This window comes from Drosophila persimilis, unplaced genomic scaffold, assembly GCF_003286085.1.
Source record: "Drosophila persimilis strain 14011-0111.01,24,50 unplaced genomic scaffold, DperRS2 tig00000829-arrow-arrow-pilon, whole genome shotgun sequence".
NCBI classification, from domain to species: Eukaryota; Metazoa; Arthropoda; class Insecta; order Diptera; family Drosophilidae; genus Drosophila; species Drosophila persimilis.
Window position 1 is genome coordinate 705,895 of NW_020825359.1, and position 20,149 is coordinate 726,043.

The 20,149-nt window shown below is 49.7% G+C and overlaps 3 protein-coding genes across 3 annotated transcripts; 1 reads left to right on the plus strand and 2 right to left on the minus strand.

Moving 5' to 3' along the window:
- Positions 1 to 37: 37 nt before the first annotated feature.
- LOC6600008 (mediator of RNA polymerase II transcription subunit 15) lies at positions 38 to 3,478 on the plus strand. Its single transcript, XM_026993416.1, has 3 exons — positions 38 to 197; positions 293 to 1,712; positions 1,783 to 3,478. Exons 1-3 carry the CDS (start codon positions 154 to 156, stop codon positions 2,272 to 2,274), a joined length of 1,956 nt encoding a protein of 651 aa, XP_026849217.1. The 5' UTR covers positions 38 to 153; the 3' UTR covers positions 2,275 to 3,478.
- LOC6604223 lies at positions 3,290 to 7,423 on the minus strand. Its single transcript, XM_026993415.1, has 9 exons — positions 7,285 to 7,423; positions 6,305 to 7,222; positions 5,821 to 6,248; positions 5,598 to 5,749; positions 5,313 to 5,529; positions 4,902 to 5,252; positions 3,986 to 4,834; positions 3,704 to 3,924; positions 3,290 to 3,643 (listed from the first exon to the last, which is right to left on the minus strand). The coding sequence occupies exons 1-9, from the start codon at positions 7,421 to 7,423 to the stop codon at positions 3,493 to 3,495; spliced, it is 3,426 nt and encodes a 1,141-aa protein (XP_026849216.1). The 3' UTR covers positions 3,290 to 3,492.
- A 2,014-nt stretch (positions 7,424 to 9,437) lies between these two features.
- LOC6600011 (coronin-7) lies at positions 9,438 to 18,652 on the minus strand. Its single transcript, XM_026993373.1, has 15 exons — positions 18,572 to 18,652; positions 15,910 to 16,405; positions 15,631 to 15,817; positions 15,003 to 15,559; positions 14,792 to 14,944; positions 14,045 to 14,653; positions 13,437 to 13,653; positions 13,277 to 13,353; positions 12,912 to 12,944; positions 12,640 to 12,812; positions 11,636 to 12,571; positions 11,226 to 11,571; positions 11,016 to 11,154; positions 10,809 to 10,912; positions 9,438 to 10,737 (listed from the first exon to the last, which is right to left on the minus strand). Exons 2-15 carry the CDS (start codon positions 16,216 to 16,218, stop codon positions 10,645 to 10,647), a joined length of 3,933 nt encoding a protein of 1,310 aa, XP_026849174.1. The 5' UTR covers positions 16,219 to 16,405; positions 18,572 to 18,652; the 3' UTR covers positions 9,438 to 10,644.
- Between the last annotated feature and the right edge of the window lie 1,497 nt (positions 18,653 to 20,149).

A 20,149-nucleotide genomic window follows, 5' to 3' on the forward strand; every position in this document is an offset into this window, starting at 1 on the left:
ATCGATAGGACCATCGATAGTTTTGCAGCTCAGTGTATGTACGCATTTGCGAATTAATAGCATCAAATTAAATAAATAATCTGAGCTTGAGCCGGTCGCTGAAGCCCACCAATTGCCGCCGCCGCATAGCAGAACACGTGAGCTACATTGGCCATGTACGCCACCAACAATGGCGGCACGAATAAGGCGCCAAACAGGTACGTTTCTTGCCCACCCCCAAACCCCTCCCCACCTTCGGACGCTTTACAAATAATAAAATTGATGGGTTTTGTTTTGTGTTTCTTCCTAGCAGCAATGCCGCCACCACGCTGTTCGACAACACAATCACCGTGACACCGATCAAGGTGGATTTAAGCGGGCCCATGGCGCAGGCCTACGCAGCGGGCAAGGTAACGACGGGTGTTCAGCGACGAACGCCCAACGCTGTGGTTGTCACATCCCAACAGCAACTTCCCCCACAACAACAACAGCAGCAGCAGCAACAACAACAACAACAGCAGCAGCAGCTTCAACAATCGGCCACGGCCACGCTGACGATGCCAATGCAGGCAACGCTGGTGTCTAGCGCTTGCACCATTGTGAATCCCGGAATGACGATGACGGTCAGTGCCAGTCCCAGTCCCAGCACGCCCAAAGAGAAGGCCACAAAGGCGACACGGGCGCAAGTGGCCCGCAAGCCGCCGCCGACCATCGACAACTTCTGGCCGAATATTGTGAGTGAGGTTCATGGAATCGGGCAGGTCGATGCCAAGCATCAGGTTCTGCCCTTGGCGCGCATCAAGAAGATCATGAAGCTGGACGAAAACGCCAAAATGATAGCGGGCGAGGCACCGCTGCTCTTTGCCAAGGCCTGCGAGTACTTCATCCAGGAGCTGACCATGCACGCCTGGGTGCACACCGAGGAGAGTCGCCGGCGCACGCTGCAGCGCTCGGACATCGCCCAGGCCATAGCCAATTACGATCAGTTCGACTTCCTCATCGACATAGTGCCGCGGGAGGAGATCAAGCCATCGTCGGCGCAGAAGGGCAAAGATTCAATGGGAGCGTGCTCAACAACGGGAATGGCCGGCTCCGTTACGGGCAGTTCCGTCAACCACAGCTCCTCGTCCGCCGCCACAGCCACGGCCACGAGCAACTTCAGCTTGGGCGGCACCACTGTACCTTCTGCCACGGCCACCCTAAAGATGGACACCAGCAGCGCTGCCACCGCAGCCGAGGTACTCGGCTTCAGCACCGTCAATCAGGACATTTTCACCGCCCAACTGCAGCAGCATCAACACCAGCAGCAGCAACAGCAGCAGCAGCAGCAGCATCAACCCCAGCATGTGCAGATCATCCAGCAGGCCGGAGGACATGCGGGCGGGCAGCAGCTGCAGTACTTCATTGCACTGCCGGGGCAACAGGGGACGCAGCTGGTCCAGCAAGTGCAGCAGGTGCAGCAGCAGCCAGCCCAGAATCACTTGTCCCAGAGTCTTGGCCTCAATATTGTGGCCGCCCAGCAGCCCACACAGCAGCTGATCCTCACCACCGGCCCCAATGGGCAGCTGACCGCCACTCCGGCACCCACAACGGCAGCCCAGCAGCAAACAGCCCTGCTCCAGAATCTCGCCCAGCAGCATCACCAACAGCAACAGCAACAACAACAACAGCAGCAGCAAATTCAGATAATTCAGCAGGTGGTGGGCCCAACGGGAGAGATAACCAATGTACCAGTAAGTCATCAAAAAAAAAATATATCCAACTTCGAAATTCTGACAGATGCTGCCATGTTTTCCCTTTCAGATTGCTATCACTGCGAGCCACTTGCAGCTGCTGCGACTGCAGATGCAGCAACAGCAACAACAGCAGCAGCAGCAACAACAGCAGCAACAAGTCGCCGCTGCTGCACAGTTGGCTGGGCAGCAGCATGGCCAACAGCAGCAGGTGATCATACCCACGCAGCTGCTGACGGCACAGCAGCTCATCCAGCTGGGGGCCACGCCCGCGGGCACAGCCACCCACCAGCAGCAGCAGCATCATCATCAGCAGCAGCAGCAGCAGCAGCATCACCACCACCAGCAGCAGCATCAGATTCAGGTGCAAGTACAGCAACAACAGCATGTAAATCTGAGCCAGAGCAACTCCAGCACCGTCACCAATGCCACGCCCATATACATTAACTCGACGGTATCGAGTGCCCAGACGGCAACGCAATCGCAACAGCAGCAGCAAACGCAGGCGCAGACGATCACCACAATGTCCACGGATCGGACGCTGACTGGAGGGTTTCGGTAAAAGCTCAGAGCTGCGTCTATGTCTCCCCACCCCCTCCAAAGAGAAAGAGATTTAGAGGAGAGGCTTAGTTTTTGGATTTTGGACAACTAGCAATCATATCGAAGCATCGGGAGGCATTGGCATTGGCATCGGCAATGGCAATGGCATTGATTGCGCCATTCCCTGTCATCCAGCACAATGTATATTATAAATATTTAGTTCATATCGCAGAGGAGAGTAGAGTAGAGTATAGGAGAAGATTATACATAGATATTTTTTAGGTTTTAGGTAAGATTCTTCAGTGTAGAAATGATTTCGGATTTGAATTTATACGTATACCCTTGTAGTTGAGGGTATTCTGATGTTTACAATCACGGAGAAGGATATATACATATATATATAAGCTTGATCAGCACGAATAGCCGTGTGTGTATATATAGCACTATACCCGTCTGTCCGTTTGACCTCTTTCTATGCAAACTAGTCACTTACTTTTGTAGCTACAACTTTTTACTGGATTGGAATTAGAATTGGAATCGGAATCTGACCCATAGAGCATCTCGCGAGGATACCAAAGTAAAGTGCTTTGCTGCCGCTACACTTACAATGTAAATCAGTGTGATCCACGCCGACAACCGAACGGAAGCATACATCCTTTCAGTGGCTAGCGCCCAGATCATGTTACTATATCGTCAAGTCTTTACCATCAACTGGCCCAAGCGATGACAACATCGAACGAAGAAACGACCGAGGAGTGCATGACAAATTGTATATTTCTAAAGATAAGGCACAGGCGGCGAACGATCCATCTGCAAGGGTATCCGAAAGCTTCGGGGCCACCGAAGGTAGCACCTTCCTTTCTTCCTTCCTTCCTTTCTTGTTAATATAAACACCCGAAGACACGCTAGTCTCAAGTCCAGAATAATGCCAAAACGGATGAGATATTGTGGACTGCTTCGGGAATGCCACATTTGGCTGCAGGTTTCACCAACTCCTCCAACCACCAAACACACATCCACCATTTTAAAGCTAGCACTTAGAGACGCAGCCGAGGATGCCCCCTACAGTGGCACACAGCCGAAGTGATGGAATTCGGCGATGGTGTGCCACGGCACACGGGCGTGGGCCGAGCATCCCCGGGTTTATTATGTATTTGTATGTGTAACTAGGATAAGATCTAAAATCAATTATAAGCCACAAGGACTATGTGCCAGATGCGATTCTGTACTATTGTTTCTGCTACTTTCTGGCTAGAATCTTGTTGATGTCCTGGAGCTCGCGGGTGCTCCATGGCTCCAGCGGATCGGGCGGCGACGACGTCTTGCGTCCGTGGGCCGTACGTCCACGTTGCTGACGCCGCTCCTCCTCTTCGCTCTGCTCCGGCGAGACTCTGCAAAGGAAGTAAAAAAGGCTTTGATCAAGGATGCGTGGATCCCAAAATATCACTCACTTGTTCCTTCGACGAACGCGCGCACTCTTGGCCCGACGGGCGGCCTCATCCTGCGATGGCTGGCACTTGCGCAGATGGAACTGCTTCATGGTGGCATGCACCTCATCTGTGGTGGGCAAATCCTCGCTGTCCTGGCCCCCATTGCCGTCCTCGGTCTCCACTTCGGCTTCCTGCTCAATGGTCAGCACCTCCTCGGCGACGGCCTCGTCAAAGTGAAAGCCCTGCAAAAGAAATGCCCACTAGGCTTCTAAAAATCTACGATACTCATTTGCGAATCCCTACCGTGCTCACGTCCAGTCCGGGCGGTGCCCAGACGGAAGACATGCTCTGAAACTGCCCGTGACTGTTCCCATCGAAGCCCATCGTGTCGTGCTCCCGCCGTATGTCCGCCTTGGACAGAGCGTTGTGTGTCCGCTTTGCCAGCGAGAGCTTTCCAAGAATGGGCCCCCCACTGTCGCTCTCCTCCGTCTCCACCTCGGCCAGCATGGCCATGAACTCCTCAAGCTTCTTGGGATCCACAACGTCCTTGGGGTCCTGGAACAGATTGCCCAGTGTGGTCATGGGCAAAGGTATGGCCACCGCAGGCATGGCAGCAGCAGCATCAGCAGGCAAAGATGTGACTGCAGCAGCAGCAGCCACTGGAACCGGAGCGGCTATGGGGGCTATCGGCGCCACGTTAGGCACGTTCATGTCGATCTGCGGCTGTGATTGCGAGGGCGGATGCGGCTGTGTCTTCATTGTCTGCTCGACCAGATCGAAGGCCTTGTTGGCCAGCTGCTGCAGTCCGGCAAAGTAATGGGGATCATGGGTCTCTGGCCGCTCGTCCGACATCATGATAAGCTCCCGAAAGGGATCCGGGACCGGTGGAGCAGACTCCTTTCCACCGCCCAGGGTGGCCGCTGTGCGCAGCTGCACGCCATTGCTGGATGCCGGATTGTTGGCGAAGGTGAGCATGTCCATGGCATTGGTGAAGTCCGAGTCCGTGTGCATGGTGTTGTAGGGATCCTTTAGCTTCTGCTTGGTGACCTTGACGGGGCTGGAGATGGAGGCGCGTCCCCACATGAGCCGACGCATCTCCTCACCGGTCATGCCGCGCTTCTTCAAAGCCGTAAGCGTGACACGTCCCACACGCTACGCTTCCCGTGAAAAGATTTCGATTTAGACAGAAAAGACGACGGATCCATTGCACTCCACTCACCTTCCAATTGGAAACGGCTCCCTTCCGTTGCTTGGCCCGCGTCTTGCTCTTGCTCTTGATGACCATAACGCCGCGCACCTCGAACCCCGAGTCATCCGACGGCCCCAGCGGAATGGAGTAGGCCTCCAGGTAGCCCTTGGCATCCGCTTGGGGCACGGCCCGCTCCAGGGTGACAACGATCTTGGCCCATTGCTTCATCCACTCCTTCTCGGACTGTTCGATCACCGTCACGTAGGTGTTGCCCATCATGGCGATCAGCATGTTTAGCAGCAGGATGGGCACAAATATCATGAAGATCACGAACACGGTTTTCGAGAGATTCGGATATGTGGTCTGATTGAGATCTGGATACTGGATGGAGGAGAAAATATTAATGGAGTTGACTAGAGAATAATTATGCTTGAAACCAACATTGTAGTCCCCCAAAGTGGTTTGAAAGAGGGCCATCCAGGTGCTGGTGTAGGTATTGAACATCGTCGACTGCACCTGGGGATGCCCCTTGTAGAGGAAGTAGAAGGCCTGCGAGAATCCACACAGAACAATGCAGTAGATAATGCCGAAGGTGAACATGTCGCCGGTTATCATCGAGTAGATCATGGTCACAAACGGCCCGGTCAAACGGATGGCTCTAATAGGAGTCGATAGCAAATTACAGATTAGATCTTCCATCTTTTGCATCGTATTCGTCACACTCACCCGGCAAAAAACATGAGCAAAAACCAAGAGCCGGGCACCGCAAATATCAGTATGGCCTCCTCGGTGTCGGTGTCGCCAATCAGGCGGAAGGGAATGCAGGCCAGGATCAGTAGGTTGGAGAACAGAAAGATGGCCTTGGCCGGAGCATGTGACTGCCAAAACGAATGGAATGGAATGATGAATAAACAAGGGTAGAGGCTGGAAGGCTGGAGGGTGCACCTACCAGCTGCTTGAGAAAGGCCGATAATCCCTGGTTCTTGATCTCGTCGCCCTGCTGGAAGACCACGTAGCTGAGGACACCCGCAATGGTGGCCAATTCGGCGCAATATCTGGCCACCGTCTGGGCATTGTAGTCATCGCTGGCTTCCGCGGTTCCTCCAGGCTCAGCTCGATCCTGAAGAGCGGCCGCAGAAGCGGCCAGAGCGGACTCCGACTCCTCCTCGGGCTCGCCCTCGTGGGCGGGACGCAGATAAACGGAGACGGACAGGCAGAGCAGATGCGTGGATAGGATGAGCAGGCGCTTGAGGAACTGGTTCTGGGCAAAGGTCTTCCATTTCTCCTCAAGCAGACGTTGAATGATACCACCGTCCAGCATGTCCAAATGCTCCGGCTTGGTGCCATTCAGAATGATGAACAAAGCGGAGTTCCAATCTAAAGGGAGGCACCATTAATGAAGAGAATGAAGAGTGGTCGCTCTGCACACTTACTCGTCCGACCGTCGGGCAGGAGTGTGTCCAGCGCATTCAGTGGATAGCCAGAGCAGGTGATGTTGCTATAGCGCCAAAACTCGCGCGCCGAGAGCTCCAACATCTCGCGAAAGACCTCGGCCCGGCCCAGCTTGCAGGCGAGGGTGAGGGGTGTGAGCCCCGTCTGATTGACGATGCCGTTCTTGGCGGGGGTCTTCGGATGGCGCAGGGCATAGCCGAACATGTCCAGCTTGTCGCAGACAACGACCATGTGCAGGATCATGTTGCCGAACGAGTCCTGGGCATCCGGATCGGCACCACAGTCCACCAGCAGGTTGTAGACACTCTCGTTGGCACAGCAGGCGGCCCAGGCCAGCGGGTATTCCCCCATGTAGGCCAGTCCCTCGTAGTCGGTGCTCTTGGCGGGATTCATGCGCTGCTGGTCGCGCGGCAGAAAGAAGCTGCCGATGGCCCGCTGATTGATGTCCGCCCCCGCCTCGATGAGGTCTGCCACCAGCTCGTTGTTGCTGTAGGCAATCGACAGATGCAGGGCACTGGCCCCCAGATACTCCTCGCCCTCCATCACGTCCAGCGCCAGGTTGGGAAAGACGCGCAGCAGGACCCGGGCCAGCTTGGTGTGGATCTTCGAGTCGCAGATGATCAGAACGTGGAGCAGACTCTCCCCCAGGGCGCCGCGGTACTGCATCTGCCAGCAGGCCTTGTGGTCCTCCCACTTGCCGAGCGGATCGTGTATCGAGAGCGACGCCTCAATGGGTATGGTCACCTCCGTGTGGTCGCGGTATTTCCAGCGCAGGAACTCCGCTCTATTGATCACCTGCCCCTTGCCATCGTTGTACATGAAAACACCGAACTGTTCACGGATCAGCTGCTCCACGGCGACAAGGCCGCCCGAGTTGATGGCATCGATCAGGTCTCCGCCTGAAATAGGACACATAGTGGTCTAGGCTCAGTGCATCCTGCGATGGCCGAATGACACTCACCCCGCTTGTAGTCGGCCAGCTTGTACAGAAGGCACTTGCAGGCCGTGGCCGAGGACTGAGAGATGACCGCATCCAGGATGGCACCCGGCTTCATCTCCGGCGCCTTCTTCCTCAGGCATTTCTTCAGCAGGAACTTCATCGATGCCAGCAATTCATCTGCGATTCTGACTGCTGCTTTCGCTGTCCTCCAATTTCAGGGGAAAACTTTTGTTTGTTCGATGCCCTTGGAGGGGCAACGAGAGACGGACACCGTCGTCCTGGCAACCTACCCAGGGCCAAGCGGAACCTTTGTGCGGAGCCAAGAACCAATGAGCCCCCTAGTAGGTAGTATTCTTTATATAATCGAAAAATCCGCCCTAAAGCAATCAGGATATAATTTTATTGAAGCAATCGCCCCATTTTTATATAATTTTATTGAATGAATCAATGGCGCCCATTGTTGATCAAGGATCAGTGATAGATTTCGTATGATTGACGTGATTGACGATTATGATGCATAAATTCATGCATCGGGTTTTCAGAAATGAAGCGTCAAATACTACGATCCATTTCCTTGATGCATGATGCATTGCTAGTGGAGTACATCGATAGACGATATGTCGTTTAGAATACGCGATAATAAGAAGTAAACGAATCCAAAATAGTAAGAAATCATGTAGAACGGGGAATCATTCCAATTTGAATTGCCAGTATCGATAGGTTCGTAGCCGATTATATTTGCGATGGGCATTCCCCAGCACTCAAAAGTTGATGGTTAACGTGATACCTGATACCGATACATGATACATTGTGGTTCCAAAGCTGGTGGATCGAAAGTTACTGATGGATTTTCTTGGGTTTTGAATTATATTTTGTAGTTTTTTGTATTTGTTTTTATTGAATTATGTATATAAATATATTTTTGCCTTCATTATTATTATTAATAATATTATAATTATTGCTTAGGGCTAGAGTATTGGATTTTAATGGGGGTTTAGTGGATATATATAATCGTACTGTAAAATAAATTGTATAAATAATGTGTATGCTTTTTATTCGCATTTGCATTTTGCATTTTCATTTCTGATTCCCTTTGCTGCTGCTGCTGCTGCTGCTACTACCTTCTTGCACCTGCCACAATCACTTCTCTCGAGTCGTGAGTCGTGTCCCATTGCCGACATTCATTCTCATATCATATTTCGCTTCAAGTTTTATATTTGTATATTTATATAGATATAAATAGTAATAGAAATAAGAGAGAGACGTAGAGAATCGAAAGAAGTTTCCTAAATATATATATACGCTTGTAAATATGTGTGTGTGTTTATCGTAATCGAATATGGCTAATAAATACAAAATGCTTGCATGGGATACTGGGGATTCTATGGGTATCTAGGCTTAGGTTTAGGTTTACTTCATATCCCATCCGTTCTTCAATACAAAATATCATTTATAATCATATCAAATGGAGCTCCGTGTTCCCCCCGCCCGTCCCCCTCCTGCTCTGTGTAGAACCCTCTGTAGAGAGCTCTGAGCGTGGCCGAACGATCATCATCATCATCATGTGAGTGGAGGCCGGAGATCAGAATGTTCAGTGTTTTTGAATACTTTGTGAGTCATTTGTTCAGTCGTTCCATAGGGTTTTACGAGTTAAATGCAACTTGGACTTTCGAATTGGAATTGTTTCAGCATTTTGGGGCAGCATTAATCTTTGCGACATGCGTCGTACGTACATATACGTATACAGTATACATATGTGTATGCCTATAGCTATTTTATGTGTATATCTGTTAATAGAACCTTTATCAGTTAGCACACTAGGCGGCTAGCACAATATTGCCCATTACCCGAGAATTTATACGTTGGTCTGCTGCCTGTCTTTGCTCAGATCTTCTTCTCTTCTGTTTTCTTCTGTTCTGTTCGAGTGTCTATTGTTGGAGTGTGTGAGTGTGTGTGTTTGGTTTTCAGTCGTTGTTTCAGCCATGTGGGGAGTTGTTGGCCTTTTAGTTACGATTGGTATACAAAATATATCAATATATATATATATATATGTGTGTGTGTGTATGTCATGTTTGTATAATATATGTATGTATGTATATACTATGTTCTATTGCAAGTACAAAAATTCTATTGCCTTCCTATTTCCCCCTCCGAAGGATATTACACACAAAATGTTTATGGCAACTCGTTTTTTGTTTTGTTTTGTTTTGTTTGTTTGTGAATCATATGGTAGGGAGATGGCCAGATTGATGTACGCAATACATAGTATATCTGTATGTACGTATAATATCTGGGTACTATCTATCTGGCTCATCTGTTCTTCAAGTCTTTTCGTTATTATTACATTTTGGAATCGTACAATTTTCGAGTTCATTCATCGTTTTCTTTGATTCTGTGATTACAATGTTTGATTTTGTCATTTTAGTTTCGCTTTCTCTCTTTTTTTTTTTTGTTTGTTAAATTAATTGTCTTTACGCATATGAAACGTATCCATTATCATAATCATTATCATTATATCTTTATCAGCAATTATTACAGTTAAAGTCTATATGTTGTATTTTTGTGGGGGGTTGTGGGGAATGGTTTAAGGAGGATCGATGGAGCAAAGACTAGACAGAAAATGACAAAGAAAGAGACAGACAAACTCTCTCGTTCGCACACACATACACATACACATACATACATAAGAAAGAGAGAGAGAGAGAGAGAGAGGGAGAAATATACTCGAGGAAAGGAGTCCTTATAAAAATACGTTAGTATATGGCCACATAAAAACATAAAAAACAAACACAAACACAAACTTAAGGACGCGAAAACTCAGGAGGGACTCCATTAAGTGTAAATGATTATGAATTATAAGTCATTTGAACGGGCTAAACTAATTTTGGACTAACTACTTAAATATTGTAATTGTAGCACACGTACACATACAAAATAAACACATCGATAATTACACATAAATTTTGTATTTTAAACAAACACAAAAAACGAACCGTAATAAACCGAATAAAAACATTGCTTACGATCAGTAATTTGGCAATTCTTGAGCAACTGCAGGGCGAGGAGAGAGATGAGGATACGGAATGGAAAGGAAAGGAAACCCAAGGGAACGGAACAGTCTGTCCTTTCCTCCCCTTTTACAACATACATACACATATATATGTACATACATATACTGCACGGATTGGAGGACCTTTTTATGGCCATGATGGTGTGGATTAGTTTTAGCTTTCGGCTTGTCTACGAGAGTTGTATTATTTGCTGTTTGCTGTTTGCTGCTGCTGCTGCTGCTGCTGTCGCTGTAAAGCCGCTTCATGTCCTGTCAATATATATATATTAAAATTACTCCCAATCTCGTTTCTGTGGCTGTTTCTGTTGCTGCTACTCCTGCCACTCGTTCTCGTCCACACCCTCCATATCGTCTTGCTCCAGTTTTGTGGTGTACTCCATGCGCGCACTCACCGATTTCTGGATCTGCAAGTCGTTTAAAATGTTGAGTTAATGAGTCCCAACAACATTTTGTGCGGGTTGTTGTGGGGCTATACCTCTTGCTGTTTGTTAATCTCGTACTCTGACTTTTGGCCAAGTTGAGCGTGCTGCTCCAACGATTTCTTTGTATGCTGCACTGGCACTTGTTGTATTGAAGACACTGCAACACAGGGATAACAGAGAGAAGATGAGCAAGAGTTAAGAGCAGGGCACAGGGCGCAGGGCTCAGGGCAAAAAGGACAAAGGTAGGTTCGACTACTCACGGGTCTCCATGCCCTCCGGCTTGAGGCTGATTTTGGGAGCCGCCTTGTCATTGTTGCTGGCAAACCAATCATCGGCACTGAGCGTGGCGCTCCAGGTGATGCGCGTGGGTGGAAAGAGGTCGTCTTGGAACAGCTCGCTCTGCAAAAAACACACACACGAGAATTAGGTTGGAGGTTGAAGGTGTAACACAGGCTGGCCTTGACACCCACCTTGATCCGTGGCACTGTGAAGCTGAGCGGCTCGATGGTCGTGTTGGTCAGCCTGTAGGCCTTGGAGAATTCCACGCTGGCCACATCGCAGTGGTTCTTGGTGAGGAAGCTGAGGCCCTGGTGCAGCGATGTGCAACGATGATGCGACAGCGGGCAGATGTACGGCTCCTCGTCGGTGATCTCATAGCAATAGATGGTCGAATCGCCCTTGCCCGTGACGAACAGTGTGGAGCTGTCCTCGTCGTAGAAGGGGATCAGTATCGATGGCGACACATCCAGACTGGCCGTGTTCAGAGGGGCCGTCAATTTTTGGGCATTATACACGCTGATCTGTCGCTCCGAGACCCTGTAGAATGTATTTAAATGAGAATAGGCGAATGGAAATGGGAAATGGGAATGATATATCGTACTTATCGAATCCAGTGCAGACAATGTACTGTCCCTCGACGGCCCAGGTGATGCGAGCCCCTCGGGTGCCCACGGGTCCGTTGCCCTCGCGTATGGGCATCTCCGACTTGCGTGGATTGTAGACGCGTATCTTGCCATCCTTGCAAACGGTGGCCCCCAGGCGGCCGCATGGGCTCCAGGCAAAGTCGAATATCTGGTCCGAGTGGCCCGTCAGCGCGCATTTCTCGGTCATGGTGCGCAAGTCCCAGAGCTTGATGGTCATGTCGTAGCTGGCGGTGAGCAAAACGTCGGCGGCCAGCGGGTGGAAGCGGATGAAGTAGATCTTGTCGAGGTGGGCGGTCAGTTCGCCGGCGGGCGTGTTTGTTGGCTCGCTGAGGCCGCCCTCGGCTATGTGCCACAGCTTGACGATGCCATCGTCACATGCGACGGCCAGGCGCTGGGCATCGAACGGATCCCACTGGAAGTCCATGATGTTGCTGCCATTCACCAGCGAGGGAATGACACCGTCGGGCAGACGGCCTGGGCGACTCAGCTCGAAGATCGCTATCTTACCGCCGGGCCCCGACAGCGGCACTGCCACACGCTCGTGATTGGCGTGGAAGCCATTGCATTCGCCCGGTATCTGGCGGCTCAAGTTGCGCAAGTTCTCGATGTGTGTGGACTTGTGGCCGGGCGTGCCCTTCAGGTGCCGGAATTTGGACACCTTGCCGAATACGGTCGAGGTGCGTTTGGTCGAGGCGGCACTGAAGGCAGCCTCCGTGGCGGATTTCTTGAGGCCAGCGGCATTGGCCGCCCCATTGTTGCCCCGTTGCTGACGATGTTCTTCGAGCAGCTTTCCCTCAGGCACCGAGATCCGCTTGCTGTCGATGCAGGTGCTCTGTTGCTGCTGCTGCTGCTGGTTGGGCTTCAGTGGCTCCACCTTGGAGTGCTCGCGACGCCTGCAACAGGTACACGATTGAGAGAATGTTGGACAGGTTGCTTGCTTTCTTTCCCCCTCCACACTTACAATGGCACTGGCGACTGGGCCTTCTCGTCCACCTGACTCTTGGAGCGATTCTCGTAGAGACGTCGACGCTCAGCAATGCTGCTCCGGGCCGAGGAGAAGCGCCGCAGATCGGCATCGGTGCGGTCCTCCCCCTCCGTTGAATTCTCCGACGACTCGGAGTTTTGTTCGAAAATCTAGATGAGGTAAACGATACAGAGAATAAAGTGTGATTAATGCTGGCTAGCGCAATCGATCGGACTCAGGTGGTGATCAGTGATCCCCCCGTTGCAGACCTTATCGGATGATTCATCATCGTCAGCCGAGGACTACAGTGGTTCCAGTAGTTGTTGTTGTTGTGGTTGTGGTTGTTGGTTGTTGATTGTCGGTTGGAAGTTGTAGTAGACAGAGGAGTTTATTTTGGAGGGGTGGTTAGTAAGTAGTCAGGATGCGTTTCAAAGAAAGTTAGGCACGAGATAAGGCGAATTTTGTTGTGGCACAGGCATGTAAGAGAGGTCAGAAGAGAGCAGATTACAGATTACGGATTATAGATCACAGATCAAGGAAAGTTTCACAAACACATATTGTAGTCGTACAAGGACTACAGGACTACAGCAGTAAGAGAGAGAGAGAGAGTCCGTCTCCTTGGAGAGAGGCTTACCTTGCGCCGCTCCGATGTAGTCAGTGACTTTTGCACTCCATTGCCGGCAGATGCAACCGTCTCCCGTTCGTTCTTCTCTGCAATCACACCGAGATAGGGATAGAGGAAGCGATGTTAATGAAATCCTTCATCCCTGTTTATGATTTGGGTCTCCACTCACTTTTGATTTCGATTTCCACAATGAGATCGGGCTTGGCTGACGCCTGTACGTGAGTTGGGGCTGCTGGTGGCTCTCCGCTTACGCCTCCGCTGCCCACGCTCTCCTGGCCAACGTTCGAGATGTTCTCATGGGAGCCGGGTGCCAGGGGTACGGCAAACACTTTGTCAAAGGACACATCGCCCGTGGTGCTCGAGAAGGGCTTCGGTCCCAATCGGGGCTGTGCGTGTGGGCAAAAATATAGCGTAAGTCAATGGAAATCTACCGTAAACGAATAAACAAATTGGTGCCGCTCAAAAATCATAATTCTACACTCAATTAAATGGGAAAATAATTTCAAAAAAACGGTGATGAAAATCATAATTTTCTGAGCCACTAAAAACAACAAAAAAGTGAGCCTGCAGACAGGTGGGGTCTGGTCTCCAAACCGATACAAACGATACGATCTACAAACGATGTCGATATCGTACAAAAATCATTCGATAAGGTCCATAAGGACGAAAAAGACACGATGCAAAAATATCAAAAAACAACGCTACAAAACCAAAAACGAAAGACAACAACCAAAACGTGGATCTGGGGATCTGCAACAGTGGATAACAGTGGGGCACCTTGTAGGCAGTCGCTGCCGTTGTACGTGGCCTGGGCCGCGGCGTGGTTGTGGTGCTGCTACTCTCGCCGGCCGAATCGCTGGCCTCCGGCAGGGAGTTGTTGCGCGATGTGCGCGGCATCGGCTTGGGCGGGGAGTTGCTGCCGCTGGCTGAGTGAGTGTCCAGAGCACCCGACGAACTGGCGGAGGCGTCTTCGCTGCTGCCGGCCGAATGTTCGGTGGGCGACTCCTTTTCGTCGTCATGGCCATCGCCACCCGCAGCGCGTACATCCTTCTCGGTATCGATCTTGTACTTGGCCTCAAATTTACGTATCAGCTCGCTGCATTCTCCGTCCGGCTGCGACTGCGCCTGGGAGCAGCTCTTCTTCTGGCCGGCTCCGTTCTGGTTGCTGTTGTCGTTGCCGTTCTTCTCCTCGAAATTGTTGCCCTTGCTCAGCATCACAAAGTGATCGTTGTCGTTTCGCTTGGCCGACTGGTTAGGGGGTTGGGTCTGTGTCTGTGTCTGTATCTGTGTCTGGCTCTTCTGGCCGGTGGCCTTGCCCTTGCCTTGGCCATTGGCCCGCTGGTTCTCCAGATTCTTCACAAAATCGCTTAAATTTCCCCGATGGATCTGCATTGATGGCCGGGAAAACGGGGATTAGAGATCAAAGATCGCATAGAACCTATAGACAGCCCAGACCCTGCTCTTAATCTATATAGAATACTCCTATTCCTGAATTCGGACCGTCCTTCTCTGCCCCGCACTTACGATTATCGGCTCGTCGCCAAGCTCCCGCTTTGCCGGGTCCAGATTCATCTTGGGCACCGCCAGATTGCTCCCATTCAGCCACTCGCTGGCAATCAGCTCCGTTTTGTAGCCCGTGGTCTCCGGATAGAGATCGGCATGGAAATCGCGATAGGTCTAGAGGAGAGGGAAACCCAGAATTATAATCGCATATCTCTCCCTCTCTCTCTCTTACCTTTCTGGGCACTTGGTACATGATGGGTATGACCATATTGGATGTCAGTTGGAGTACGCGATTCACCTCCGCCTCCATCACCCTCAATGCCCGCTTGGGGACCAGGCAAGCGCCCTTCGTCTGTTCGCCGGTGTGCCGCAGTCCCTCGATCAGATAGGGATCCTTGTCTGTGATCTCCAGATAGTTAATGGTCGTGTCCCCCTTACCGGCAAGGAAGAGCATGTTCGTGTCGGGGTCAAACAGTGGCATCAGTATGCCCGTCGAGCAGTCCAGCTCGAGGGTCTTTTCGGGTGTGCCAAAGTTACGGATATCCCGGATGATAACCTGCCGCAGGCGGGCCGCATCGAAGCCGGTGGTAAGGATGCGCGGCTGCCCTCCCAGCCAGACAACTCGCGAATCCTTGATGCTCTGATGCGATTCAGCCATCATTTGGAGGGGTGAGCCGGAGGCGCGTGGATCGAATATTCGCACACACTTGTCCTTGCAACTGGTGGCCAGGACAGTGCCATCCTCGCGCCAACTGGCCGACTGTATCACCTCGGGATGCTCATTGTTGGCTGTGTGAGTGGAAAAGGTGAACCCAATTAGACGGCGCTCGCCCAGCATTGGGTTTGACATAGGCACTCACAGAAGATCTCCTTTTGGCTCCTCAGATCGAACAAGGCCACGCAACCGGCCGCTGTCGAGTACATCATTCCATCGGCCGTCGGATGGAAGCCCACCGTCTCCACACGCCGCTGTTTGTGTGAGAAGACGGCCTCCGGATCGGAGAGCGACTGCTCCAGGCCCTTTTCTGGTATATGCCAGATTTTCACCTGCAAAACAAAAAAGAAGAGCTCCATTGCATTAAGATGGAGTGGCGGGCGGGGGGCGAAGGAGAATGGATAATGGATAATGTAATCCGTACCAGGCAATCCTGCGATGCGGTGGCCAACAGGCCGTCATGGAATGGCGAAAACTTTAGGTCTGTCACTGTGTCCGTGTGCCCATGCAGCAGCGGCATTGTCTTGCTCTTGCGCCCGCAATCGTCCAGCGGCAGGACGGCCACACTCGATCCGGTGTGCTCCCAATTGAAGGCCATGAAGGCGGCCGATGCGGCGATATTGTTGCCATACGTCTGATAGCTGCCCACACAGATCTCGCGGACGCATGCCTCCGCTTTGGGGACAATGGGCGCGGCATTTTTATATTTGGAAGCCTTGAAGCGCCAGGCCATGCTGTTGTGATGTGACTGAGGATGTGGCTGTTGCTCGAATGGAAAGCAATCCGATGTGCCTGAAGGAGAGTTTGTTTCGCTGGATCGCTGGATTGCTGGATCGCTAGATCGCTAGATCGCTAGAGTGGGGGTGGGTTCAGGTCTGATGATCTGTTCGGCTCCCGTCTCTCGCTGGCTCTGTGCGTGTCTGGAAAAGTGCAGGCATATTCATACTATAAAAGAGTTTTTTTGTTGTTGTTGTTTTTTTTTTTTGTAAAAGAGGCACAACCACACATCTGTTTGTTGGCACTCGCATAATATAATATATACATATATTTATAGTATGTGGTTCCTGGTATTGAAGCAAAGGCCTGTTGTCGCCGTCGCCGCCGCCGCTCTGCCGTGAGTCACTCGATAAGGCCAGAAACAGAAACAGAGACAGAAAAAGAAACGGCCAGCTTTTTGATAAGGCGATTCCCGGCACGGCACGGCACTTGCACTGCCATCAAACACAACACACAAACACACACACACACACACACTGGAATACATTGGAATGGAATTGGAACGGTGTCCGTTGCAAATTCTTCCCCCACCCACTCCCCCTGATACTGCTGCTGCTGCCGATTGAAAAGAGAAAGCAAGCTAAAGACGACTGTGATTGCAGCAAGTGCGAGGAGCAGAAGAATGGCTTCAATGCCAGCGAATATACCACTCCATCCATCCAACAATATCCAAAGATGTTCCACAAAAAGCCGGATAAGCAACACCAAACACACAGCCACACACACACACACACAAACACATGTACATTTTGCTGTATGCAATATTTGTTTGTATAACAGGAAATGTGAGGGGGAAATCGACACTTGTATACCCTACCCCCTTAAAGTGCATTGGATATATGTATGTACATACATGCATACATACATATGTATGTCGTATGAACAGGAGCCACACCTACATATGAGTCCATATATGGCATGCATATATCACCGATCTACGGTTGCCATGGAAATTTCCTCGACAGGCAGGCAGCAATCTACGCACAGTTGATGGACCCTTGACAACAGGGGGTTGGAGAACTGGAGAGTTTGTCACACTTGCTCACAAACGCACACACACACACACGCGCGAAGAGGAGAGCAGAGCAAACCACTTTTTCTCCTCTTCTTCCAGCAGCAGAAGCAGCAGCGACGCAGCGTCAGTGGATGGATAATTTCCCAAGTGCAGCCAGTCATCCAGGGGGGTTGGGAGGTGACCAACACAGAGAGAACGAGAAAGAGAGGAGACTAACAAACAGAAGGCAAACGACGCGTGCGCCAATTCAACTGGTCCGTTAGAAAGCGGCAAAACAAATGACCACCAGGCTAGCCAGGCAGCCTCAGCCACAGCCGCAGAAGCAGAAGCAGGAGAGGCGATTGGAAGCACCAGCAGCAACAGCCAAGTGAATCAGGTATTGGGTTTGCTACCAGGTAATGGGGTCAAGTGATTTAGAAAAACGAAAGAAAAATGAAATGCGCCAACAAGCGGGTTGCAGATATACCGAGACCGAGACGACAAGTGCAATCAGGAGGAGACCTTGCTGCTGCTTCTGATGCCATCTCTACTCTCCACCATCACCGTTCAATATTAACGGGATCCGGTCTTTCCGGCGTGGGAGAGCATGCATAAGAGAAGAGAGCATAACAAGGGAGAGAGGGAGCGGCATCTTGTGTGCGCTATGCTATGCTGTGTGCATCGTGTGCAAAGGGTGCAAGGAATATGGAATATGGGTGTCTCCCCCCACTCTCACGCGACACTGTCTTTCTCTCTTTCTCGCTGTGGGTGTGTGCTGCTGCTGCTTGGCTGGGGGTGGCTGCCGGGCTGGGCAGGGGCTGGGCTAATGGGCATAAACCGGCAAGCGAGAGCTTTTTTGCTACTGTTTTATTGTTCTTTTTTGCTCTGCTCTTCTCAAACGCACACCCTCTCTCTACTGGTGGTTGGTTTTTGTTGTTCTTGCATCTTGCATTTATTGACATTTTCCGTGACAGGCTTTTGAAATAATGCAACTTTCTAGTGGCTGCAACTTGCGTGCAATTAATTATCGACACACACACACGCACATATGAACGCGAAAAACGGATGTAAAGGAGGCCTTTGTTTTCCCTTTGCGGCGGCACACACCCTGGCGCCGGCAGCGGCAATGACAATGACTAAAACTACAAAAAACAACAAGAACTGCGCGAAGCCGACGCCGTTTTTTTTGATGAGCAAACAAAGGAGCAGTTTTGCACACACACACAAACGCACATAAATCACACACACACATGGTGCAAACACACAACAGAAGTATATTTTAAAAAAATAACAGGATCTGTAACAGATTAATTACCAAAATCTTTTCTATAATCACACCGCGATATTGTGGCGGGGCCCTTTTCTATTATCTATTATTTCTATTATCGGCTTTTTTTAAGGTGCATCGCGAGCAGTGTGACGCGGACTTACCGATAAAATATACCGTCCGAACCTCAGAAATATATCGAAATTGCGTCACAAATTTCAAAATATACCGTAAATATACTGACGAGCTCAAGTTATATTATACATATTCCTCAATTTTGATATTCCGTGGAATATTACTAGCTAGCTAGGACCATCAGCTCTGAACTCATAATTGTATCCCATTGATAAATTAACTTTCTAAAAGACTTGTTAATATATTATGTCTAATCCTTATTGGTTTGTTTATAAAATACGGTTTCAACAAAAACGGTCATCAACAATTTTCACTAAATAAATGTCCTTACATGGTAACTACACGACTACTACACATTAACTACATTTATATGTAGTTATCAAAAGCGACACCTGTGTAAGCCCACGTTCTAAGATTATTTTTGAAAAAATTGGGATTTTGATGGCAAACGATCAGGAATTCGACCTGGGACATGGCTCTAAATGGCATATCTACAGGATGACTACATTCGTGCATTCGAGAAGAGGGTGAGTCCATAACGCGTCTCAAAAAATACTAGAAGATACTATACAAAAAATTGCAAGGTGTTTGAGCTAGGCATGGTGTCTTAGCATGGTGCCTCACATTCAAAATATACAGTAAATATGCAAATGAAAAATATCACACAACATATCCATACAAATTCCATTGTATGAATCAAATATAGATATATGTATAAACTAATGAGATGCTTTTAATCAAGAATCCACACGATCTTGTTCAAAAATAGAAGTTTGTCAACATTTTGTGGCTTTAACCCCAAGTATTTATCCGGCTTTACTGAAAGTTCGCTAAGATTCAGTAGAACTAGCTGGAACGCTACGGTATTTTCAAGAGCACTGCTCGATGTGCTTGAATTGTTTCGAATTAATCTGCAAAAGTTTGAACATCCTTCTCCTACAGCTGCTTGCTTATCAAATATATTTATTCACATTCCAATAGATTGCATTTTAATCCTATTCACTCGTTCACTTTCAAACAATTTCTATTTGGCGCGCACTACTTATATCCAGTCGATAGTACGATACCGAACTTGAATCGGGTGAGGTTATCTTTGAACCGGTTGACAAAAATGAGTCCCATTCCAAACTTTTATATTATGTACCTCAATTACTGTACTTGGATCTATATTGTGATGATTGATCTATACCATTGAAAAAGTCAACCCAACGGGAAATGTACGTGATGTTCATATTCAGTAGGTGGAGCAGATTCAGAATGTTATTTGGCAAAAATTGGACCTTCAGGACCTACCATTCAGGCTGAGCCACTTTAATAGCCGAAAACTAGAGACATTCGGACAATTGCTCAGAGTGAATATGCCGCAATTATTGGGGAATATTAACACGGCCTGTCGCGGCCGTTTCTTACCAAGTTGGTCAGTTTAACGGAGCCCAGGGACTTGTATTAAAATTGGCATTGCTGAGTTAGTTTTAATATGTATTTGATATA

Excerpts from the sequence above, each read along its gene's own strand:
- LOC6600008 (XM_026993416.1), top strand. The coding sequence starts at position 154 with ATGTACGCCACCAACAATGGCGGCACGAATAAGGCGCCAAACAG. Across the intron at positions 198-292 it reads ACGAATAAGGCGCCAAACAG|CAATGCCGCCACCACGCTGT; the intron begins GTACGTTTCTTG and ends TCTTCCTAGCAG. Across the intron at positions 1,713-1,782 it reads GAGAGATAACCAATGTACCA|ATTGCTATCACTGCGAGCCA; the intron begins GTAAGTCATCAA and ends TTTCCCTTTCAG.
- LOC6604223 (XM_026993415.1), bottom strand. The coding sequence starts at position 7,423 with ATGAAGTTCCTGCTGAAGAAATGCCTGAGGAAGAAGGCGCCGGAGATG. Across the intron at positions 5,750-5,820 it reads CGGCCTTTCTCAAGCAGCTG|TCACATGCTCCGGCCAAGGC; the intron begins GTAGGTGCACCC and ends TCGTTTTGGCAG. Across the intron at positions 5,253-5,312 it reads CCACTTTGGGGGACTACAAT|TATCCAGATCTCAATCAGAC; the intron begins GTTGGTTTCAAG and ends TCCTCCATCCAG.
- LOC6600011 (XM_026993373.1), bottom strand. The coding sequence starts at position 16,218 with ATGGCCTGGCGCTTCAAGGCTTCCAAATATAAAAATGCCGCGCCCATT. Across the intron at positions 14,654-14,791 it reads TTGGCGACGAGCCGATAATC|ATCCATCGGGGAAATTTAAG; the intron begins GTAAGTGCGGGG and ends CCATCAATGCAG. Across the intron at positions 12,572-12,639 it reads GCCCAGTCGCCAGTGCCATT|GCGTCGCGAGCACTCCAAGG; the intron begins GTAAGTGTGGAG and ends TACCTGTTGCAG.